Here is a 26,367-nt window from a genome sequence, read left to right on the forward strand (position 1 = left end):
AACCCAAATGAAACCTCTGAAAATTACTGGAATCAATAGAGTTTAGTGAAAATATCAAAATGCAGAATAAATTTATAAAAATGTATAGGATTAAGAACAATATAAAGTGATTTTCCTTGTTAGCTACCAATTTATTTTAAAAGATGCCTCAAAATGACAATAAAGGAAGGTTTAAAAAAAATTATACCACTAAGGTGTAATTTGAACAGGTCGCTCACACCTATAATCCTAGCTATTTACAAGGCAGAGATCAGGAGGATCAAGGTTTCAGGCCAGCAGTTCCAGACAAACAGTTCATGAGGCCCAATCTCAAAAATACCCATCACAAAAAAGGACTGCTAGAGTGGCTCAAGGTGTAGGACCTGAGTTCAAGCCCCAGTAGGGCCAGAAAAGAAAAAAAAAAAAAAGAACAAGAATGTAAAGTAGGTCCTGTTTGGGGGTGGATACCACTGAGAGGAGAGAAGGCAAAAGGGGAAGGTGAGGGGTAATATGATTGAGGTATAGAAGCCCGCGAATGCAGCCGAGCTATGAAAACTGTTAAAATTGTTTTAAGGGGAGAGAGGGCAGGGTCAGGGTTGGGATAGACAGGGTGAATTTGGTTGAGGCATATTATATGCATGTACAGAAATATGGTGAAACCCCTTTATACAACTAATAAACACTAATAAAAAATAAAGGAAAGAGTTAAACGGTACTTGGACATAAGATGTTCTGCCATGAGGGGAGTATAACTGGAATGAATATTCTTTTTTAAATATCAAAAAACTATTTTTTTGATAAAATGAAATGAAATGAAACTTGCAAAATTTCTACATCATCTGTATTTTTCATCTTTCTATTAAGGACCAGGTGCTATTTTTGTAATAAAAGAATGTCAACAGTATTAGAATTAATAACAAAAATATAAACAATTTTCAAATGTAATCTTGAGTTTTCAGGTTGTATCTTTAATCAAGTATCCAATGGGGTGGGATGAGGGGGAAGATGAGGAAGACTGCAGTTTGAGGCCAGTCCCAACAAAAAATTACTGAAACCCCATCTCAACAAAACAAGCTGGGTGTGGTGTAATCACAGCTACTCATGAGGCAAAGGTAGGAGGATTGATCAAGGCCTAAGGCCAACCCTGGGTTAAAATGTAAGACTGTCAAAAAAAAGAAACAAAGCAAAAAGAGCTGGGGCGTGGCTCAAGTGGTACACTGCCTGCCCCCAAACCCTGAGTACAAATCCCAGCACCTCTGAAAGATCAGTTTTCTTAAACTCTTACATATGTGTCAGTTAGGTTATTAGAAATGAATTTAAAAGCACTAGGAATGTTAAATATCATTTGAGCAAGATTGAGCAGCAGATATAAAGAAACAGGAAAACTGACTTAGCTTCATTTCTTTCCCTTCCTTATCCTCAAAGTGAACGTGACCTGAAGTAAAGCCAATGTCACAAGTGGTCGGCACACACTAGCTGCCAGCCTCAGAGTTTGTTAAGAATCCAGTGGAAGTGGAAACTAATTTGAGGCTCTCAAATGTACATAAAATGCTTCCCCAACAAACAACAGGAAGGGCTGGCAAATACACAATCATTTTAAAAGTAAATATTAACTTAATGAGCTTGGTGACCGGAAAACTGATCCTGCTCTCTTGAGATTTTTCACTTCTCTACTCCTCATCAAAAAGAAAGAAACCACTAATAAGAAACAAATTCTCATACTTCTGAGTCCAAACCATACCCAAGAAGAATCTGAAATCACTCTTCACATATATGTGTGTCCTCACATCTTCCCAACTCAACTGGAGGTAAAAGTGTAAATCAAATGAGGTTCAAGCCAGAACTAGTCACAAATGCAGTGGAGAGCAACGGAGGTCCAAGTCTTTTTATGAGGGTCATGAGTCTGTTGTCTCATAGCAAAATGAGACCCTTCTTCTCTGGTCTGCTTGGGTCACACACCAGAAAAGTACATCTGTCTCAGTGGAAGGAAGGCACTGAAAGGCCACTAAACTTACTAGGCCCAGTGCCCAGGCTGTAAACAGGATCAAGACAGAGGCAGCTCAAGAGGCTGGCAGCTGAACCATTGACTACAGATGAGACAGATACCTGTTTCCACCAAAACCAGGCAGTTTTCAGGAAAAAAAAAAAAAAAAACCCAATGAAATTGGAATCATAGGGAAGAGGAGGAAAAGAAAGGAAAAAATTAGTCCATTTCCTCAGCACCAACCCTACCAATAAAAAAGAATTCAAGTATTCAATGTCACTCCCCATACCCACTGAAAGTCTTTCATCTTGCTTTCTAAATGTAAGTATTGAAAAGAGCTGCCCATTTCCTCTATATTTTTAACCTATGCAAAGATTTCAGCTCTCAGGATATGAAATAAATATGAAGGTGGAGTCATTTCACATACACTTATATTTCACATACAGGATAACCCAGGTCAGAACTCAAAAAACAATGAATTTATTATCTAGCAATTGCTGTTCAACACTAACCATTTTGATTCTTCAACAAAGGTGATTTACAGCCACTGAAAAATGTTCTGACACTGTTTTCAGAACACACCAGTTAAAACACATACCATATCTTCTCATCACACTCATTCCATCCTGGCTTCAACCAGTCTATAATTCATGTAGGTGTTCATGGTACCTTGTCTAACAGTTATCCCTCCAAACCTACGTTGTCTACAGAGCCTTCAAGTCTAACCAGAAATTTATATTACCAAGCTCACATCTCACCAAACAATTCCACCCAATCCCTAAATACAGATGAAAACGGCAATACATAGTTTAAAATAACATTGAAACTAAAACTTGAAATAGAAAGAATAATTTAGGACAGAGACTCCTTTGGTTTCACAATAACTAATGAAAATAACTTCAACAACACTGAATGATTTAATGTACTTAGGCCTCAGTTTCTTCTTGGTAAAACGGATGTAACTTGGCTTAAAACTGACATAAATCTCCTACAGAAATCATTTAGGTTCACTTATTGTTGTACCTTATTAGGAAAACAAACAAAGTACATCTGCTAGAATTACTACCAAACATCAGGTGTCTCTCTATAAGAACTCTGGGTTCTTTCCTGGTCCGGACGCCACCCACCACATACCTCCTGTGTGGTGTTTCTCCCTTCCTCTGGGAGGCAGCCTAGTAAAATACTGTGCACACACACTCTCTGCAGGTAGAATCTAGGCTGAAATCATGGTTGAAGATACTTCGGCTCAGGGACTCAAGTCACAGCTTCGAGGACCCTGAGTGTCCATATCATCCTTCATTGTCTTTCCTTTTTCTGGATGTCTCCCCCCATGCAGCGGACATTCATGTCTCACAAAGCAGAGATCATACTCCACATACAAATGGTTGTTTTCACATTAACGCTGTAAATATTACTTTATGCCTTTTAGTATTTTATATATTTTCTTCAAGCAACATAACTACTTTTCTTGATAGCAATGAAAACTACATAATGTTTTAATAGGGAAAAGTACTGAAATTTTTTAAAAGTCCAGGTTGCACTTAATAAGCCTATGTTACCTGAAAAAAAAATCCACATATAACGTATATGTAAGCTGATATAATAAGGAAAATAAAGGGAATGGTGAAGATAGTTAAAGCGAGTCAGCCAAAACTGTAGTCATCCAATTCATGTCCATCATATGGGTTATTAATTTTTTACCTTCTAATAACTACGCAGAAACTAATACGCAGCACACTTTGCAGTGTATCTTGCAAAGTACATATTTGGTTTTCTTTTTATGACTGAAGTACTTTTTATTGCATATCACTTGGTTAAAGTAACGCAAACCTCCTGGGGAAAGTTCTAACTCAATTAAGGCATCTGGGGACAGGCCATATGTTACTAAGCCTTTGCACACCTGAACCCCAACATCTAATGACCCAAGGATCCTCACTTGTAAGATTAAACAGTCTCCCTTTTAAGAGATGAGAACCAAGCACTGCAGGGCACTCTCCATCATATTCACTTGAAACAGAGAGCTAAAGAGAGCCATAGAGCTGAAGGTTTAAAATAAATGAGCCCCTTCAAAACAAGAGTTTGTAATTCATGCATTGAGTGGCTATGATTAACACACAATTTGATCCCATTAACCTTATTTCTTACTTTTCTACAATCCCTTTAAATTAAAAACATTTTCATTAAAAGAAAACATTAACAATAATTCATTTTTAGCTACTATGAAATAATGTTCATGTATCCCTTGCTTTGTTAAAAAATTTTTATATCACTGTCTCAGTTTTTCTTTGGGCTAAAATATCTAGAATGTTAATCTGATATTAATAAATGCACATTTGAGAAATAAGAGATTTTCTAATTTAAAAAAATCAGAAAGCATGATCTGAAATCAAAATCTCTTCCAAAAAATTAAGACTTCACATGACTATAGCAATATCTATCTTCAACTCCTTTCTAATACTTAAATAATAGATATTTTTAAAGAGAGGCTCTCGAGCCAGACACTGGTGGCTCATGCCTATAATCCTCGCTACTTGAGAGGCTTAAATGGGGAGGACTGCAGTTCCAGGTCAGCCTGGGCAAAAAAGTTTATGAGATCCCAGCTCAACAGAAGGCAGCTGGATGTGGTGGCATGCCCCTGTTTTTCCAACTACAGCAGCAAACATAAATAAAATAGGAGGACTGCAGTTCAGGCCACCCTAAGACAGAAGACCCACTTCAAAATAACAAAAGCAAAAAAGGCTGGAAGCATGACTCAAGAGGGAAAACACGTGCCTAACAAGCACAAAGCCCTAAGTTCAAACCCCAGTATCCATTTTTATCATCCAAATCCATTTGAGGGATATGACACACTCCCAAAACTCACCCTGGCTTACTATAGACGCAGTGCTGCAAAGGTGTGTGACTTCTGCTTAGGGGAAGTGAAGGGGCCTGAACAAAATCTCCAGTGAGTGTTTAGCAAGCTCTTACCTTCCACCTCCACCATGGTTCCTAACTGCTTTACAGCACAGCTGCACTCTTCTTCTTTTAAAAATCATTTAAAATAGAATAAGTAATGCTCACAGATAACTAAGTTGTAGTCACAGCCTGGCCTTAAAGCAGGAAATAGTTTAGAGAAACAAATTTCAGTTTGTTTCTACCAAAACATATGTCATGGGTGATAATTTCATACTTGGCCCAGGCAAACTCTGAAATTGCCAAATTCCTGGTACTCTAAATGCAACTCTTCCCCTTTCATTCCAGCTCCAGAGAATCATCAAAACACAACTGAGAAGTTGACATCAAGCTGCTCTATTTTTTTTAAAGGAAATGAGTTGCACAGTTCAACATTTCAGCTGATTAGAACACAGGTGGAGCAACACACTTAAGGTCTGTTAGACTAAAAAGGTATTTCCCAAACTCTGAATACGAAGCTATCTTCCAAACATCACACTTTACAGACACCTCACATGAGGGTGTCCACAGACTGAGAAAAACAAAATAAGCAAATAGAATTGGAAATTCCAAGATTCCCTGGATTCTCTCTCAAATTCCAAGTCTCTTACAATATTTACAAGTATGATTTTTAAGGCATGAAAAAATGTTTTTATCAGTGAAAAGTCAAGTGTGTACTTTCCTGGTGCATTTCAGTCAGGGTATACAAGTAAATGTGGAACATTTTTTTCTATTTTAACTATATGGTCATAAAAACCTTTAAAAGATTTTTTCAACAAATTCCTTACCCATACATATGACATTTAATGTAGCATTTAAAGTAGCTATTGAAAAGACATGAGGAAAACTATTAATCTCATTATTTAAAAATTAAGCATATAATGTACTATAAGACACTGTATTAAATAGTACTACCATAGTTTCACATCATTTTTAAAATTTTAAGACAATCTCCAGGCTCATATGCTTTTAAAAAATTATTGATTAAAAGGTATTAAGAAAGAGAGAAACAAAATTTTAAAACAAAAGATAACCAAGAACAACTTTACATATTAAAAACAAAATAGACTCAGAGGGGAGAAGTATTACCTTACTTACTGTTCTTACATGGTAAAAGAGCTCCTTCAAGGACTTAAAAACACCAATGTGTCCTAAACAAACTAAGTTTGTAAAACTGAGAGCACACTGCTGGTCCAATATTTTGTAATTCTGCCATTTGAAAATTTTATGATAGCGAGAAAAAAAAGAGGTAAGTTTGTTGAGACTATAAAAAAATCAAATGTACACTACAGATTACAGTCCTTTAAAACCTTATCCACTCACCACCCACCCAAGCTTAGCATATTTCAGTTACCATTTAGCTTCTAGTCTGAGAGGGCATCTCAGCCACAAGTAAGTAACTTGAGGATTTATAAATCAGTATTCCAAATTCCAGTCAGAAGTAATGGGCATAACATAGTCCTTGCAGCTGGGCCCACTTTGGACTTAAAGAAAATCATAAGTTCTTAAGCTTACAAAAACACCTCCCTATGTCAAAGGTCAGCTTTCTAAAAATGTATTCAAACATGCAAATCAGGCCATCACCCAGGATGGAGCACTCACCCCTCACAGGAGGGACTTCCTGCAGCCTAATGAGCCTGCCTTCAGGATGCAAAGTGCTCACAGAAGAAGAGGACACTACTCAAATCTTTCAATTTCTGCAACACTCTGCTTTTTGGGAAGGAGGAACACAAAAGTGACTAATTCTCCCAATGTCATATATTTTACATTTTGTGACATGTACTTCCTCTCTGACTCTTTACAGAACTCCTCAGACATTCTAGCCACTGTCTGGGACTAGACATAATTATGGTAATTTTCTCTACCATAATTAGGGAGATGGCAAATCTGATCAAACATTTATAGGAAGAAAAAACCAAATCACAAAAAGTTTTAAGTATCTAAAAATTTAAACTAAATCTGCAAGGAGAGAATTAGGATGAAGTGAGGTTCTTTTTCAAATCATCCAAAATGTTGAATTTGGCATATAATGACTTACTGGGTTTCTGCCATAATCAAAGAACAGTCTGTAGATTCCTGGATGATAGGTTCCTATCATCTAAGGTTGGCAGACATGAACATGGTGAAAATAAAACAGTACATAAGGTAATTTTAAAAATCTTCCTATTAGAAAGAGTAAGATTGAATCTTTGCCCAGGCCCAACGCTAAAAGATGCCAAGAACTGTTCAACCTCTAAATGCCTGCAATACTGACCACTATGAGTCTGACTAGATCAAGAATTAGACTGAAAGCACATCCACTGTACATCACAAAACAGTCACCAGTTAAGTACATGATGCACAAATCTTTTTTTTTTCTTTTAATTTTTTGAGACAAGGCCTTACTATGTAGCCAAATCTGTGCTTTAACTTGTGATCTTCCTGCCTCAGCCTCCCAAGTGCTGGGATTACAGACCTGTACAGCCACACATGGCTAAATGCATGAGTATTTTAAAGAGTATCACAACAAGAAAGATGTTTTGGAAAGGCTAGAGTATAGGAATAAGAGAGAGAACAATGGCTATCTATGAGCAAAGCAAAGAGGTGGAGCAGTGAGACCAATGAAGAGCTCTTTAACAGAAAGTAAGTAAAAGTGATAAAGCTCTGAAATGACTAACATGGCAGGAGCTGAAATGGTAATTCAGGCTCTAAAATAAGAAATAAATGTTTGATGCAAGTGATAGGGCAGGCAGAAGGTAGATCACAAAAGGCCTTGGGTGCCAAGTCAGGAGACTGTACTTGAACTTGCAGCTGGAAGGGACCTTTAAAGTACGACGTGGCACAATAACACAATTTGTATTTCAGAGCCATCATTCTGTTGGAATGGGAAGTAAGCAATAAGCAGGAAAGACAGAAGACTACTGCACGTTTAGGCAAGAGATGATGAGGTGAACATTAGGAGTAGGAAGGGAGGTAATGGCAGAGAACAAGAACCAAGCCAATGCCTGTGCAGGGTTTGGAGAGTTTTGGATGTGTTAGGTTTCTACCTCAGAAAATCAAGTGGCTGGGAGAAATGATTGCCAACCTGAGGAAAAGAGAAAGTGCACATTTGGAGAATACAAGAACTAGTGATACTTGGTGTACACTGGCACCAAGAAGACTGTGAGGCACAGGGGTAGAAACATCTAAGTGGGCAGTTGACATCTGGAAGCAGAGTACAGATGGAAGGCTGAGTCAGCCACATCAATGTGAGTACAATAAGCAAGGAGCCAAAAACAAGGGACAGATGAACCTCTCAATGAGAGCATGAGAAAAATGACTGCAGAGGACAGAGGGCCACAGTTATGATGGAAGAGATGGGGTGATGTTCAGAGTCTATGCCAAAATAGCTACAAAAAAGGAAGAGTTAGTAAAGAATCAATCATAAAAGCTTCTAGAATAGAAAGGAGGGGAAGGAATGGAGAGGATATGAAGTAACTGGCCCAAACTGGAGAAAAGTCAAACACACCCTGACATCAGAGAGAAAGAAAACAAGATTGGCACCAAGGAAGGTACATGCGTGGGCAGGGAACTGACACCTAACAGTACTGAGTGTTCTTAGAAGTCGAAGGATCTTACTCATTAAGTTGTGTCCACTAAAAATTCTTATGCTCAAATTTTAACCCCCAGTACTTCCAAAAGTGATCTTATTTGGAAAAAGAGATAGTTACAAATGTAATTAGCAAAATTAAAAGGAGGTCATACTGGAGTAGGGTAAGTACCTGATCCAATCTGACTGGTGTCCTTTTTAAAGGGGGAAATTTAATCCCAGCACTCAGCATGGAGTCAGGAGGATCATGAGTTCCAGGCAGTCTGGGCTACCTAGTGAGTCACTATCTCTAAATACATGTATAAATAAATAAATTTGGATAAAAAGACACACAATGAAGGAAAATGATATAAAGAGACACAGGGAAAAGATGGCCATCTACAAGAAAAGAGAGGGCCCTGGGATAGGTCTTTACTCACAGCCCACGGAAAGAACTAACTTCAACCAACACTTTGATTTCTGATTCGTGGTCTCCAGAGCTACAAAACAATACAACTTCTGTTGTTGAAGCCACCCAGTTTGTGGCACCTTGCTAGAGCAGTCCTAGGAAATGAATACAGAGGGGAAGGCATCTACTAAAGGAGAGAGTTTGAGGAAAGCAGAAAAGGTTCAGCAGGAAACAGACCAGAAACACAGTAAACAAATGTAGGCCTGCCCCAGTTGCCTGAGGTTTCAGCTAAGGCTGGAAATGATAAATTTATCTGGAGAGTGATTTTCTCAAGTAGCTCCTGGCAGCTACTATGTAAGAGAGAAAAAGAGGACAGATCAAAACCCAGGGCTGGTAGAGTGGATTACAAACAAAGTACAAAGTGGGGAGGCCACTGAAGATACTGGCCAGAAAGTGATGTGCCCTGAGTGAACAGGAAGAAGCAAAAAAAGGAGGGAGGGGGGAGTTGTGGGCAGGGACAGTGGGAGGGGGCAGGCAAAGAGGCCTGTGGTAAAGAGAAACCAACAGAGATACAGAGAGTAGAAAAGGAGCAAGAGAGCTAAGAAGGAAAGATTGTGACTGGGATTTAATATTTTAGATTACTGACTATCCCAGTGAAATGATCCAGTTTCCCCAGAAACTGAGTATGGGTGAGAGAGGCACGAATTAAGGAAGTCAGGAAACTCTGGAGCTGGACTGCTGCCCATCATTGGTATGGACAATGAGACTGCCTGTGACAATGATGGGGAGAAAAGACTGCACCAAATTCCACTTATTTCAATGAATGAAACAGTGTCCAGGAATACCCCCAAATCATCTTTGTATGTTCCCTGGCCACTGGCTCTCATTAAAAAAAAAAAAATCAGTTACATTTATCATTGCAGGTATTACATCTTTGTAGAAAATGACAAAGATGGACATGAACAAGAAGTTGAGATCAACGTGCACTGTCTCCATGTATCTATCAGAAGTAGTACATTAAACATATAATGAGCAGATGAGTCTACAAAATGTTCTTGACGCACTCAGATCAGATGAAAAAAATTTTAAATTTTCATATGTTTTCTATACATTTTCCTAGGATTCAAAAAACAAAATAGGTAGAAAATGCCAAAATAAGTACTGCCCACACTTCTGTTTCACAAACATGAAGTAACTTGAGCAGGATGGGGAATAGCTAGAAAAGATTGACCATGTTAAATACATACTTAACTCTCTACATTATGTACCATAAACAAATGAAACTCTTTACATTCTAAAGGTTTATTTCAATCACTAAAATTTTTGTACTTCTCACCAAAATGCCAAGCAGAGTCAACACTTTGACTCCTCATCTGAGCTTATTTTATTTAACAGAGGCATGAAGAGGAACTATATAGTTTAGCCTTTTAATTTATTCAAGAACAGGTCATGAATTGCTGCAGGTCTGCACACTTCCAGGTCTTTCTGCACACATCTATTCACACTTAGTTGGAGTTTTTGTCTCCAAAGTTCAAAAGTTTTTATATGTGGTAAAGATTAACTATATTTTCTCATATTTTGATACATTATGTATCATTATTATTCTAAAATAAATAATTAAGTAAAAAAACAAGATTTAACAACCCACCTAACATCATTGTTCAACCATTCAGGAAGAAAGTGGCTACTCAAGGGACACAGCTGTTGCACTTACTGGGGAAGAAATGCTAAAAAGACATTTAGAAAGTTCTACAATAGTATATAAACATGAAATTCACACTTACTGGAGGCCTCCTCCAAAACACGGTGTCCACTAAAAATTATGACACAAGACACCAATCTTCTTTCACCTTCAGTCTAGCTTGTTTCTGTTCACATATCATCACACACAACACACACACACACAAAGACAGCCTACTTTACAATAAGATTTGCACACAGTTTCTTATTTAGCCCCTGAGGATCCAAACATCAAAAAGTTGGGGAGGGCTAGCAAAGTGGTTCAAGCAGTAAGAGTGCTTGCATAGCAAGCATGAAGTCCTGAGTTCAAACCCTGGTACCACCAAAAAAATAAATAAATAAATATATATATATATAGATATATATATATATCTATATATATATATATCCCTTAAATGATTAATCCATTAAGTCAAATCTGTAGGTTAAATCCACAGAACATAAATTTTCTAACATTTTAGTTAGGGCCCAAATATACAATGAATAAAGGGGGAAATGACCATTCTTAAAATTTACTTTCTCCAATTTTGATAGACTTCAGCAAATTTCCTATTATTTTCTAATTGCTGCAAATATCTGAAGATCTCAGTACTTAATTTCCAAACTCTTCACATGTAACACACACACACAGCCTGCTTTACAATACGCATTAGCACACAGTTCCTGAACACAATTCCAAGCTGCTTTGAAAATTAGCAGTCAAGGTTTTAAGTCAAAGAATAAGCAAGTATATCTACATCTATATTTCTTTTTCTACTCTGTTCAAGATCAAACATTTACCACACAGTAGAGGAATCTTCCAAAAGAATCAGGGAGTAGCAACTACCCTCCAGCTAGGCACCCTCTGGGGGAGACCACTCCTTGAGATAAGAAGCCTCTGGCTGATAAACAGTGAGGAGAAGGCTGTCCACACCTTGCTTCATAGCTAAGAAACTGACCCAGTGTGGAAGTTTCTAATCTCAATGGAATTCCAAGAGATACTGAGCATCCCAACTCCAAGGGAGGAAAAGTAGAAAACCACCCTTTCAAGAAAACGTCTACCACTATGATCTGAAAATAATCACAAATGAACTCAGTTACACTCAGATGTGCTGTAATTCCAGCACTTGGGAGGCAAAGGCAAGAGGATCATGAGTTTGAAGAGAGCCTACACTACATAGCAAGTCTCATCTCAAAAAAATACTTAAGAAAGAAAATCAGTTACTTCCTACTTATATAAGCACCTAAGCTCTTCTCTGATTTGACAAAATTGTAACTTTGTGTGGGTTGTTGTGTTGCTTGGAATCCTACACTTTGAGCTAGAAAGCAATTTAAAGACTATAGTTCAAATGAATGATTTACAAATGCGTAAACTGAGATTGGGGTAAATTAAATAACTTCCCAAATAGCTAGGAAGTGGTGAGACTCCATATTGCCTGACACTCAGTTCATTGCTTTCTCTACTCTGCAACAGATACCTACTCATATTTGGTAGACATTTATTGGATGTTAACCATGTACAACACACACAGGGATTGCAAAGCCAAAAGCAATCATCCCCTTAAGGAATCTAAACGTTGGGTAGATTTTCAGATATTTTTAGTTTTAGTATGTAAATCATCATACAAATCTTTATATAGAATTTAGGAGGACTATCTGAAAATTACTCCCTTCATAACCCTAATTCTTAATTTCCAATTGAATCCTTCTGTCTTCTTTGTTGCCCTTCAGAAGGTGAATGTCATGGTTAGCACATCAATGATTGTGGTGATGATAGCAAGACTGACGATGCAATGAAGATGACCATACCAATTATAAGACATGTAGTGTCTGCCAGTCATTATTCTGGAATCTTTACATACATTAGTTTATTTAATTCTCTCAACTACCCTAAGAGGGAGAGACTATAATCTCTATCTTACAAAGCCCATGGAATAAGTAGTGAATTGCTGAATCAGAGGGTGGCTGCGGTAGGGCTTGATTAGCTGGAAATGACCCTGACCCCCTGGGGATCTTAATTTCTTTATCTGTAAAATGACAGGGTGGGGAAATTATGATTTCTGATGGTTGTTCTAAGCCTACCACTCAGTGATTTACTGATTTATGGTATTTAGCCAATCTCTTGTGCCACAGAGGAAGGAAACACTGAAAAAGCTGAAGATGATTTTGCTCCAAATTACAAACTCCAGACCTCTGACTGTGCAGAGGTTCAGAATAAAATAAGTGTAGGAGAGTAGGAACAGGCCTGATACACCCATATCCTTATATTCTCTTACCTTACATCTGGATTCTACCCTCAGTATCGTTTGCTCTTTTGTTCATTTAAGCAAAAGGTACACATAGACACATGACAGAATAACACACAACCAAACAGTGATACTTAAACATAGTTTTTCTTTTTTTTAATTCATAATTATTATTAGGAGGAATTTGCAAAAACATGGGAAAATATCATGCTTTATCTTAAGGGGAAAGAGCAGGACATAATAATGAGCTATGATTTTAAAACACAGGGAAAGAAGAAAGACTATTTAACAGTGGTTCTGTCTGGATAACAGTATTTAAGAGATTGTTTTTTTACTCCAATTTTTTTCCTGACTTTTCTCATATAAGATTAGATTACCTCTATAATTAGAGGGAAGACCTTTCTTTATAAAGAGAGAAAGAATGCCCAATATTCTCACACTGATTTCTCCTGAGAAGAAAAGAAAATACTCTCCTGAAAACACTCCGGTAACAACATGGTAGAAATTCCAGAAATACAAGTTTAGAGGAAAACACTAATATCATCTACTATGGATGGGAAAGAAAAAAATTCTATTGCTTCAGGTCTAGAAAAATTAAGTTTTAGAAGATGTTATAGGAATGCCTGCAAGGGGAGTTGTTTTGGAGTTCGGGAACACAGCTTTGTAGAGCTCAGACCAGAAAAAAAAAGAACAGGTGCAGTACATGAAGAAGCAGACTGTGACAGCCAAGTGACGCTGGCCCCATCCAGAAATCCTGGCCTGCAGCGGGTTCTCCCTGAGTGGACCTGCTAACCACAAGGCCATGAAGACATTCCATGAACACACAAACTCTTTCAGCACTGAAGCTCTGCTGCAGACGGAGGACAGGTAGCACATTTTATGGATCTTAAAGTGCGAAAACAAATCAAACAACCAAAGCAACCTAATCTATGTCTTCACTAGGCTGTAGGGTCAGCACATTGTCTGGATACATCTCTGTTCATATATAAATACATACACTGTGCACACACAGGTGGCCACTTCACAACACAGATCAATGACTGTGGCTTTGGATGGTTACAATAAAACACTTCATTGTATTGCACTCTAAGGGCAGTAACAAAAACTCAGGAAAAAGTACAATTTAAAAATCACATTCAGAATGCGATTAATTACATATGAACCCTCTGTCTTACTTAGACAGGCTTTTTATTTTTTTTTTACAACTTTGTAGCAAGTAATCAAGACACATCTGATACAAAGAATAGGGAAAGTAGAACAGGAAAAGTCAGCTGGTCCTTTGGGAGACTAGTAGACAATATGTGGCGTCAACACCACATCACACCTGATTCAGCCCAGGTCAGCAAGGGAGCTTTGGTGTCCAAATTACCAACATCTCCAGACTTGCCATAAAGCAAGCTCAGCACACTGAGTTTCTCAAGCACTACCACCAGCAAGAGGCAACAACACAACAACTGCGTATGTCCTCTAGTAAGTTTGCTTATTGATTTTTAAAGACATGTTTCTGATGATTGCTACAAATTTGAAAACAATATAATGCAACTAAACAAATGCTGTCTTTGTTTCCTAAGGCACTTTCTTTTCAGTTTCTAAATGCAAAGTTGGCACTTACTAACTTTACCTAGCAGTAATTAAATACACCTAACATTAGATAAAGAAATTTGGCCTACCTCATCAAAGGTGGTGTCGTCTTTCTTCAAAGCTGTAAAATGAAAATGGAAAGGACACAGTTATTGTGAAACATCCCAAAGAGTTGTATCTAAGTTCTAGAAAACAGAAAAAAAAAAAAAAAGGCAGTGTAGTGTTTTCATTTCAGATAGCAAAACTGTACCTCAACCTGAATAACAATGTTATGATACAAATATGGAAACTGCAAATGAGAGAGAGAATTGCACAGCATGCATCTTTCTGAAACACTTTTCATAAATATGTAAATGGAGCCATCCTCCCAGATAGGGAAAAGAATCATGCATAACTTTCCCCTTTTTCTTCTGTAGCTGAACATGTTCTAATGAAAGAATAAAAAAAAGCTCAACGTAAGCTTGAAGAAATTTCCCCTTAAACTCCTGGTTTTTGAGCAATTATCATCATAGTCTATGGACCTCTAAACCAATCGGGATGATAATCTATTCTGTATGGTGCCCTAAATGATATTTTCATAATAACAGAACTTAAGTACAGTGATAAGAGACCAAGCATGTAAAGTAAGCATTGAAGAGTAAGAAATATAATTTAAACATTTTAACTTGACAACTTTTACAGCAAAATATTTCCAAAAACAATGGTCAAAGTATTTTATAAGAACAAATACTTTAAATTTATTTTAAATACATGTAGATTTAGCACTGGAATTTTACCACTTGAAAGAGTAGGAGAACAATATCAATTATAGCTGATATTTATAGCAGATATTTAGTTCCTTGAATGCTACTTATAATGCTTCGTAGTAAGGGAAATACACAAAAATAATCTATCTGAAATCACTACTTGCAGAAATGTTTCAAATTTAGGTGTTCAATGGTCTATAATAAAAGGACCTGGGTAGTTACTACTTTAAAACTATGTTCTGAAAAAAGCAAAGAAAAGCAAATTATCTGATAATTAAGCTCCAAAACAGTAATGTGCCTAAATGGAAGCTATCACATACTATATTATTTCCTGCTTTATATAGCAAACTTGTCTTTCCAAGAAGATCAACTATGGTGGTGGGTTAAGGGTGGTGCAGGCTTGCTAAAGAAGAGAGAACAGTTCTTATGGTTTGTTCTTAGTTTTTCTCTTTCACTTGAGAAACTAATCTATGATAAATTCTGTACTTTGTCAGAGAACAATTTACACTGAATGGATAATTAAAATACAATATTTTGTCCTGTCTCAAATGGCTAATGTTGCATTCGATTATTTGCACATAATTTATTACAGAATTGACTTAATTTATGTTAAATCTAAAATAACATATTTTGACAGAAAGATATACTAATCTAGTTGACTCCTAAGAGCTACCTTTTCACTAGAATTTAACTTCTAATCTGGAAGGTTCTCTTTAAGTCCCAGTGAACATTACTAGACTGTACCTTAACTCCTTACTTCCTCAACCCAAGGTGTGTCTTTTAATTAATATACTTGACTAGTGAGTCTTTTACACAATATTAGTAACATAATTCTAAGTAGACAAGTTGCTCCATTTTTAAAAATACATATATTTGGATTAAGTAAATGATTCACTGATTTTAAATACAAAGTTGCATATAAAGCAGATTATCATAGAGTCCTATATCTACTTCACTGAACAAAGGTTAATGGAGCACATACGTGACTGCTATTCAAGATGCAAAGCTATAACAGAAAGCTTGTAATTCAGAGCATAGACCTTTAAATATATTTTCTCTACTTTGAACATTATAAAATTTCTGGGGACTGGGAGCATGGTTGAAATGGTAGAGCATCTACCCAGCACGCACGAGGCCTTCAGTTAAAACACAAGTACCATCCCCTTACCACCAAAAAAAAAAAGTTATGAAAATTTAGCTATGGGTTTTCTTGAGCAGATTGAACTAGATACTATACCTTGGGGAATTGCAGACACCGAATGAAGACCCCCCCCCAAGTTAAGAAATAAAGAGAGCAGAAAAACAGAATGTTTTGAACATCTAGATTGCCTATTTCTTCTTGACAATTTTCCATCATCCTGGATAAAAAGGGGGGGGGGGCATCCTGAAGGTAGCAAGAGAAGGAGAAAATAAAGGAAAAAATTTCAGGTGCATTTACTAAGATACTAGTGGTAGGAAACCAATTCTGTCCCCTGAACAACACTCACAAGACCTGTGTATCATCAGGCAGGGCATATGTAGACCAAGAAGTCCATTACTTAGTTGAAATCTTTCATTGCTACCTTGAAACTTTATATATGGTTTCTTCTAAATATTGAATTCTTGTCCTAAAAAGTAATAGTGACAACAAAGACCAATTAAAGATGTCCTTGTCAGATATTTATATGAGTAAACTCTGACCAAAACATGCACACAACATTTCCTAATTGTCATTAATCATTTATGTTAATATAAAACCACAATTGTCTTCAAGGATTACAGAACAATAAGCATATTGCATTATTCTGGTTTAACAAAAGATTACATTTTAAATCATTTAATATGATCAGAAATCCTATTCAGTCCTTTGCTCAGATACTGTGCTCTAGAAAGCTTCCCATGACCTCACCATGATCAAAGTGGTGCTCCTCCTATGTTCTCCAACAGCAAATTTCACTAATCTTCCTGGTAGAAGTTTCACTTTATATGGTGAATTCTCATTCACTGGCTTGTCTTCCAGTTCTCATTCACTGGCTTAAGAAGGACAAGCCACATGGTCACTAAACCTGAGTGCCAGCACTTCCAGCACACAGGAGGTACCCAATAATAATGTGTTTGATTAATGAGTCCTATCTCAGTGGCAAAAGGATTCCATCTCATATTTTGAGATACACTAAAGTTGTGGCACATAAAAGTATAATTTTTCTATCTTATGGAAGACCTATAGATAGAAGTTCCATCTTATAATATTCAAATTAAAAAATATTTCCCTAGTGGTTGGGATTGATCCTGGGACCTCCTGCATGATACGCAAGGGTTCTAACTCCTGAGTTACATCCCTGGCCCAAATTGAAATCTTTCGAAATTGCTTTGGGAAAGGATATGGTCCAACGGTTAAATTCTGTGTTTGAACCTTTAACGTTACATTTCTCTTTTTTGACAGAATGAGCTCAACAAATGACAACTGGACTCTAGAATTACACACAGCAGAAGGTAACAAACCCAAAATTTCTGGGTAATCACAGCCTCTTTTGATTCAGTTCTCTCACAAACCACATTCTTTAACGAAATAGTATGCATGGGTTCACCTCCAATATTAGAGAGTACAAACTTCCTTCCTCTAGGAGAAGATCCAAATAAGTGTGAAGAAATTGATTCAAATGAATATAAAGAAGTGCAAGTTTCACCTTAATCATACACTGTATTCACAGAGCCTTCCTCCTCCTAATCCATCATTCAAAAATAGAAAACAAGTAAAGCAAGTTGTTATTATATTGAAACTATTCAAAAATTAAATTCCTATTTGTATTCATCCTAGAAGTAAAAAAAAAAAAAAAGTGTGAGTCTGCAGCAAATCCTAAATAAGTGACCACACTGACACTATTTAGCAGAAAACCATAAATATTCACTACTGAAACTGATGGTTGACTTTAAAATTCAATTATAACCATCTTATAAAAGACCATGGCTATATTATAGTTACTCCCTGACAGATGTCATAAATTAGAGTACTATGACTTGAAAGCCAATGTGTTTTATTAGATCTTTTAGAATGTAGTGATCTCAGATAAGCTGAGATTTGGTTGTGAGTAGTGACCAAATCAGCATGATCTCTGATGTGTGAACAAATGAAACACTAGCATTTCCTACTTCCTGTATTCAGAATGGTTATTATTAATAAACACTGACTGGCTATCACATACTTTTAAACATTGTCCTCTTTTCCTATAGATAACTCTTATTGATTTCTTATAGCTAAAGAGTAACAGTATACATCTCACCATATTAACAAGCCACACTTTTGAATCATTCTAAAAAAGTGAAATAAAGCCATCAAAGATTAGTCAAAGGAAATGAATACACTGCAATGTGGGTTTGTCCAACAGGAATAAACCATTTACTCCTTGATCTCCTTCTAAGGTGCCAATGAAGAGAAGAGGATAACAGGGGATAAACAGAGAAACTGAAGGAATAAAAACAACTTCAGTATTGATCTTCACTATGTGATAGATACTGTGTCAGATAGGTATTGTGTATGATACAATCTTTTCAACAACCATATGAATATTCACAGATGAGGAGTTCTGTGAATTGCTACTGGTTGCCTAAGACACACAGCATGCAGGGGAAATAGGGTTCAAATCCAGGCCTGTCTGAGTCTAAAACCCATCCTGTTTTCAGGCTGACTATACTACAAATCAGTGGCCACCTCTTTGACCTTCTCTTTTGCTTTCTATCTGTAAAATCAGTTATGCCAGTATGATACGATCTCTAATCATATCATATTGGGAACATTTATTGATTCTCACATACAACACATGACATTCTATTTCCTATTTAACTAAGGGCCAAGAAAACTGAACTGTCCATGAAAAACTGAAGCTCAGAGGAGTTGAGGGACCTGTTCAAGGTCACTCAGCAAAGAGTGCAACACCAGGAATTCCCAGTCATCTGACACAGCCCACATTCCTAGCTATGGACTGTATAAACCCATAGCAAAGCCTTAGGTTAACAGCCTCTGTATCTCAAAAACCCTGTAAATCATCAAACTTCTAACATTTTTAATTTTGAAAATAATCAAGAAAATAAATAGATAAGATTTACTTTTCTCTAATGCTATTTCTAATAAATACCCTGGGCTTGGTTACACATACAGTGCAACTCTAATCACCTCAAACTTCACTACCTCCTCTTACAGTATTCCATAGTGTGACTGCTATTCTGAACATTTCTCCCATAAGATCAGAAATAATCAATTATGTTCGCTGCACTGTACTGTTTCCTAAAGGGAGGATATAAAATCCAATAGATCTTAGAAGACATATTTAACAAGAGTTGAACTAAAGAGGAGTTTCACATCACTAAATCTCAGTAAGCTAGAAAATCCAATTAACTATAATACCTCACTTGCCAGCATTCCAGTTAATCCAAATTTTACTGATTTTCAATCAAAACCTTGAAACTATTTAAACATAAGGAATTTTTATATTAATGTCCTTGGGTTTCTTACTGAGACTCAATTTTAATGAATTATTTAGCACAAAACTGGAAAGACTCCAACAAAGTCATTAGCATTAGTAAATATACAGTTAATGTGTTTTAGAACAGGGCTTAATGGACTCCAGAACCTGCCTCTGTGATGATTTGGGTCCGGGTTGAGACATCCTTGTTAATAATGCACAGGACTGACACCTTGCTCTCTCACACTCTTCCTGGTTTCAAACTCCATTTGAATGTATGCATCTCTCACTCTGAAGAAACTATAAACATCTGATACGTGTAACAAATAAAACCAGGACTGTATGTTAGTTTCACCACATAACTTACAGTCAATTCGAGAAAGATTCTGTATACCAACACAAAAGTGTAAGTAAAAAAAAAAAAAATTTGACTAAATTTTGATACATGTTTTCTCTCACTTGAAGAAAGTTTGCTTTTACAATAAATGGGTGGAACATACTGTAACACTCATTGGCACTCCAGAGTTCTAAGGAATTAGCACCTTCATGGTTAATTTCCATGAGCACCTTTCTTAACATGGATGACATGTGAAACAAAGGCTAGGAGGTTTCTTAGGCATGCTGATAGGTTATTTTTTGGTAGAATTCTCTGGCTGAGCAGTTACCTATGTCAATGAAAGTTATGACAGTTGGGGAGGCAGCTATGTCTTCCGGTTAAAAGGCATTTTCTATGTCTAAAACTCAGAATTGAACAAACCCATTCTACATGACGCTGTTGTCACCCTGTCATAGCCTGTGACCTGGATTTATGTTCAAGTATCCCGCACATTCCTTGGCCGGTTTTTGTTGGGTGGGTGAGGACAATAGCCCCTGATCTAGTAAGTGAAATGAGTTATTCCTAAATATTCAGGCAACTTCACAGGACGCATTTCTCTCCAGCAGCTAGGAGAGTCAGAACCTTGGGAGTGAACACCCAAATCTCGCTTTCTAGGACCCGAAGTACGGAACAAAAGGTCCCAAGGTATCTGTCCCACTTCCCTTTAGGTTGGCTACGTTAAACAATACTAGGGCACAAACCAGCGTTTCAACAATTTTCAAAGCTAAATTACTGACTAAACACCCAATACGAAAGCCTGCGCGTTAAAAAAAAAAAAAAAAAAAAAAAAAAAAAACAAGTGACATGAGCGGTCCTCCAACCCGTGGGAGGTGGGGGCCGGGTGTCCCTTCGTCTGTCCCCTGCTGGCGCGAAGATACAGCACTAGTGGCAGGGAGGAGGAACCCAAACTGAAGGCTTGAGACAGTCCACAAATCAAGCCCAAATCCTGGGGAGACGGTGTCTCTCCTTCTGGTCCCGATCCTCCCCCGAGTCCCCAGCACTCCATCCCCTGTCTGCAGCTCAACCCCCCGAGTGGCAGCTGTACCGCCAGTGCCAGGAGCGCGGCGGGGGCGCGGGGCCGAGGGAGCGGGCGCGGGGGAACGCCTGGCTGGATGCCGGAGACAGCTCGCCACTCACCGATGCGGCTGAAACTCTCCGACAAAGTTCTCCGCAACTTCTTCATCTTGCCGATCTTCTCGGCCGGCTGCGGTTCAATGAGGTCGCACATCTGGGCGACGCGGGGCCCCGGCAACTTCCCCAAACTGGTCCAGAGCAGAGCGCAGACAACGGCGAGGGCGCGCGGCGCGGGGAAGGCGGCGCCTCCTGCTCGGGCTCCAGCGCCTCCGGGGCCGGGAGTCGACGCTTAGGGTTCGGGAAGCGGGGGACGAGCTCCGCTCGGGCCTGGGCCGCCGCTGGGCAGGCGGGGGAGCTTTACGCGGAGCCGGGGCCGGCCGCGCTCGCCACCGCCTCCGAGGTGGCCCCTCGCCGCGCCGCCGCCGCCCGGCTCATTTTCCCTCCTTTGTAACTGAGAGAGGCGCGGCGGGCGGCCGGCAGGGGGGGAGCGCGGCCCGAGGAGGAGGAGGCGGGGGCGGGCCAGGGACAAGGGACCCGGGACAAGGTGCGGGAGCCGCCGGAGGGCCGGGGCGCGGGGCGCAGGCGGGGAGAAGTTCTCAGCCCCGACTTGCGGGCGCTCGGCAGAAAAGCCACGGCGGGAAACCTCCGCCCGCGCGGTCCCGACTGCCGCTGCCGCCCCGCCTCCCCCTCGGCGAAGGCCCGCGGGCGCAGGACCCCGGCGCGACCCCGCTCCGCAATCCAAGTCCGCGTCCTCCGCGGTCCTCCTGGCGGCCCGCGCCCTTGCGGCGCCCCCTCCCGGCCGCCCCGCGCTCTACCCGCCCCGCCCGCGCGCTTACGACCGCGGCCGCGGAGGGCCGCCAACCCGCAGCTCGTCTCGGGCTGTGCCGAGGCTACCCCAAAGCAAACGGACAGAGTCCCCCTGGTCCCAGCGGCTTTCTCTGGGCCATCACCGCGAGCGACAAAGGCGCGGGCTTGGATGGGGGTGTCCCAGGTCGGAGACGCATTCAGCTTTAGTGAAGATTTGATTTTTTTATTTTGATTTTGCAGAGAAAGATGTGAAGCGAAAGATCCAAAGGGAAAGTTGGGCCAGGTTTTTGTTTTGTTTTGCTTTTTTTGGCTTTTGAGGTTGAGTGCAGAAACTGAAGCTTCAACTGTATTCCCCTCTCCCCCAGAAGGCCCCATCTCCAACACTGGATGACAGGAACGTACATGTAGGTGGTTTCTGATATGATTTCTTTTTCTCTGTGTTCTTCAGTAAATACATCCAATTTTTACAACATATTTCTGAATTGGAACTCTAGAAGCTAAGAAGATTCTGAGCTCCTTTTTTCCCACCTCAGAAAATGAACTTTAAAAAGTGGTAGGGGAGGCCTGGAATCCTAGCTACTTGGGAGAATGAGATTAGGAGGATGGCCATTCAAGGCCAGCACAGGCAAATAGTTCCCTAGACCCTATCTCCAAAATAAGAAGAGAAAAATGGAAAGGAGATGTGGCTTAAGGGGTAGAATGTCTGCTTTGCAAGGACAAAGCCCTGAGTTCAAACCCCAGTCCCACCAAAAAAAGAGGAAAAAAATAAGTCAGGACAAATGGTTCCAGCAACAACACACATGGTCTTTATTCTAATAAACTTGGTGCTAGTGTGGTAAGAGCTCCAAATATCAGTCTCCCTGGGGAGAGAAGAGGAAGATGGGGGAGGGACTGAATGTGTTGACTTGGGGCCAAGAAACTCCTCATGAATAGAAATGTTAGTAGTCTTGAGTCATCTGGCTTTATGTAGTAAAAGCTTGTGAGGGTGTGACAATGCTGGTTGGTTTAAAGGAAGTTTTGGGGAGTTTATGTTCCATTGAAAGATTTTATCTTAAAACAAAAACTAGCCCCCTGCCTTCCTTAAATTGTGAAGTGGAACACTGATTTGTTCTGCCCTGCACTGAGCACATTACAGGGTCTTGATAGATTGCCACTGATAAAAGGCAGGAAGCCAAGCCAAGTGCAGAGCAGAGGAGAGCCAGGAATTCATGAGGAAACTCAGTAGGGATTAAAATGCAAGGATATGGTACGATGGCAGCCATATCAAACAATCATAGACAGCACCAAGTGTGGCCTCATGCAGGAAAAAGGTTTTACTTTTACTACTTCCTCAGATTAGGTAGGAAGAAAGTTGTCAGCAGTTATGAATGAAAAGAAAAAAAGCAAGCAACCAATACATTGCTGGACTCAATCAACAAAGGTGAAGAAAGTCACTAATTTAATAAACTTTGACTACTAGATGTCTACGGCTATGCTATTGTTCACAACTCAGTGGTGTGACTCAGTTCTAGAGTGCTTGCTCTAAAATTCAGCATATATGCATATATACACACACCTTTGTTTTTACCTCCACAGTATTTCTGATTTTAAAAAAGTCAACTTCTGCTTAAATTACCATCTATTCATACAAAGCTGTAATATACAGCCATTTAAAAAAATAAGATAGATCAACCCATACTGGTATGTCTAAGGTAAGTGTAAAAGCAAGTTTAATGGTAAGCTACCTGTAGCAAAAATATACATATATATATATGGTTCTGTGTACATAGAAATTTTCTGGAAAAAAGGACAAAAATTGTTAAGAGTACATACATAGATGAGAGACAAATTTGCCTTTGTACTTTATACCTGTGACTATAGTTTTAATATCTTACCCAAAGAATGCATTACTTTTATATAGTTAAAAAAAAACTAATTTAAAAGGCAATGGATATTTACTTCCTTTTTCTACCTGACCCAAAACTTCAGCTCTCCCAACTCCAACAGTGTATGTGGCAGAGAAACAGGTGTTTAATCATGGGCCAAATCAAACTTGGCAATTTTGAATAACCAACTTTCTTTTTTTTTCACTTTTTTTATTGTTGTGCTGGGTGGGAGTACATTGTGGCATTTACAAAAGTTCTTACAATATATCAAATATATTGTGCTTGAATTCACCCTCTCCACCATTCTCCTTCATCCTGACCTGCCCCCAAGTTTCAACAGACATCATTATTCCATTTATAATACATGGTATGTACACAGTATTTTGCACTCTATTCATTTACCCTCCTTCACCGTTTCCCTACCTCTTCCCCCCCCCCCATACCAAAAACCCCTAGGTAGGACTTGTTTTGTGCTCCTGTTCTCTGATTTTGTATAAGAAAAGAAGAGGGAAAAATGACATTTTTGGTTGTTTAAGATAGCTACACAGAGAGTTTCCTTGTGGCACTTCCATGTTTATATGTATTATAGCCTGATTTGGTTCTTCTCCTCTATTTTTCTTCTAAGTTTTTATTATATGCTTACCTGATTACTTTCTTGTTTATATATGAAAGTGGCAAATTTTGCAAGAAATTACAATGCAAAGGTTATTAACTTAATGCTTTTAAGATATGCATACTTCTATTTAAGGATTTGATTCTTTGTGTAGTTACTTTTTTCACATTTGCCTTCATCTTAGATTATAAGTTCCTTCAGGGAAGGGACCCTGAGATGGGAAAAACACAGTGACTGCTTCACAGAGGACACAAATTAAATGTTTCTCAAATGAATGTAGCATGGATTGCTGTCATTGAGAGAACTGATGTGTTGTTTTTGGATACAAAGATGACTATGAGCGGCTGTGTGGCATATGTCTTTTCAGCGGGAGGATCTGTCTCTGCCAATTTTCTGTCTCTATGGCTAGATCAGAAGGTTATAGTTTTGGATGGCCTGAATTAAAGGTGCAGTGCCCAAGTACAGATAAGCTTATCTCGGTGCTGAACCTGCCATAGGTTGACCTGCCGAGCTCATCACTTAAAGTATGCAAGCATATTAGGCCTGGAGAGGTAACACCAAGGGCTGGGGACCCAGGACCCATGAGTTCTAGTCCCGACTCCATCATTAAGGGCTATGTAGCCTTCAGCAAGTGATTCTCAACTCCCTTATCTATAAAATGGAATATTCAAACTAGATGACCTCTGTAGTCATTCACAGTTGCAAATGTCTGATCCTAAATTTGATGGTGAAATGTTCCTTCTCCCACCTTACATACCAAAGGTAGATGTATCACAGGAGAGTATTCATATAGAAATAAGATAGATCCATTAACAAAAATTACATAATGTTTAAGATATATTATTTCTAGTTACATTCAGCATAAAGTGTGCTTTTATTATAAAATAAAATGTTATGTATCCTTTCCATACAAGAAAAGGTTAATATGCTGGCAGTAGATATTAAGGGAAAGAATGCTAACACAAATAAGATGTAATATAAAAGATTTGAATAGAATTCAAGTACCAGCAAAGCAGAAGTAGACTCTCAGACAGGAAACAGTATGAGAAGATATTATCAAAGAAAAGAATTGCATGCAACAAGGAAATCAAGGATGTAGATAACAGAGATGGAAAATGAAGTTGACAAAAGAAAATATGTTTATTAATGTAAAATTTTAGAATTTAGTCAAAATGTAAAGATTGATATCCAGAGTGTGAATATTCAGTGGTAAAATTTGCATAATTAAATATCCTCTTAACTCTAAGAAGTCCCCCTAGTTAATTATTTTTAGGATCAATATTATCCTTTTTTTGAACCACTCCAGGAACTGAAGTAGCACAAGGTTAACTGACTTAAACTTTTTCAATGAGTCATCTGTGAAATCAGTACATTGGAATCCAAAACTCTTTGTCACTGTCTCTTACAAGTGTTAGACAGAGTTCACTCATTTTGTTTTTGTTTGTTTTGTTGTTGTTGTTGTTGTTTCGACAAGGAGAAATTGAAATCAGAAATGGAGAGGAGTATAAATGATGACAGGAACCAGTACATTCACAGTCAGGTAAGTGAAGGCTCTCCCATCTCTCCTCCTAATCATCCATCAGCCATCATTGCCTGCTCACTCCTAATTCATATACTTTTCACGTTTACAGAAAGTGTTCTTTGCTGACACAAACCTCCATGTTTATTCAGAAATAAGACCTACATTTGCCTAATTGTTTTATAGGTAAGCCTATATTTTTTCATATACATTTAAGGAGACCTAGTGACATAAATAAATTGATCTACTTGCAAATGACTCTAAGAAGAACAAAGTTATAAACAAGCAACCAAAAACAAAATCTTCCAAATGATGTTAAACATGAATTAGCACAGAACAGATCTGAAGATGAGAAACTACTAAGGTCAAAGCATGCATTTAAAAATTAGTAAATTCCCTTTTCCTATTAAACTATGCTTAAAAATTATAATGGCATGTCATTCCTGGTTTTCATTATTATATAATTTGTACCATTGAAATTTATATGAAAAATATCTACCACCATTTCTAACTAAAATAAAATTTGCTTAAT

The 26,367-nt window shown here is 38.5% G+C and overlaps 1 protein-coding gene and 1 long non-coding RNA gene across 2 annotated transcripts in view; one reads left to right on the forward strand and one right to left on the reverse strand.

Moving 5' to 3' along the window:
- Cdk14 (cyclin dependent kinase 14) overlaps positions 1–21,330 on the reverse strand; it is a 593,051-nt gene extending 571,721 nt beyond the window's left edge. The window contains exons 1-2 of the mRNA XM_074064778.1: positions 21,095–21,330; positions 14,486–14,517 (exon numbers count right to left, since the gene is read on the reverse strand). Of these exons, the coding sequence (XP_073920879.1) occupies positions 14,486–14,517; positions 21,095–21,185 (123 nt within the window). The 5' untranslated portion in view covers positions 21,186–21,330. The remainder of the gene's footprint in view (positions 1–14,485; positions 14,518–21,094) is intronic.
- A 601-nt stretch (positions 21,331–21,931) lies between these two features.
- Positions 21,932–26,109, forward strand: LOC141417327 (uncharacterized). Its single transcript, XR_012441852.1, has 3 exons — positions 21,932–22,242; positions 25,791–25,856; positions 25,948–26,109. It is a non-coding gene; the product is annotated as an uncharacterized lncRNA (long non-coding RNA).
- The last annotated feature ends 258 nt before the right edge of the window (positions 26,110–26,367 follow it).

Source organism: Castor canadensis, chromosome 2, assembly GCF_047511655.1.
Source record: "Castor canadensis chromosome 2, mCasCan1.hap1v2, whole genome shotgun sequence".
NCBI classification, from domain to species: domain Eukaryota; kingdom Metazoa; phylum Chordata; class Mammalia; order Rodentia; family Castoridae; genus Castor; species Castor canadensis.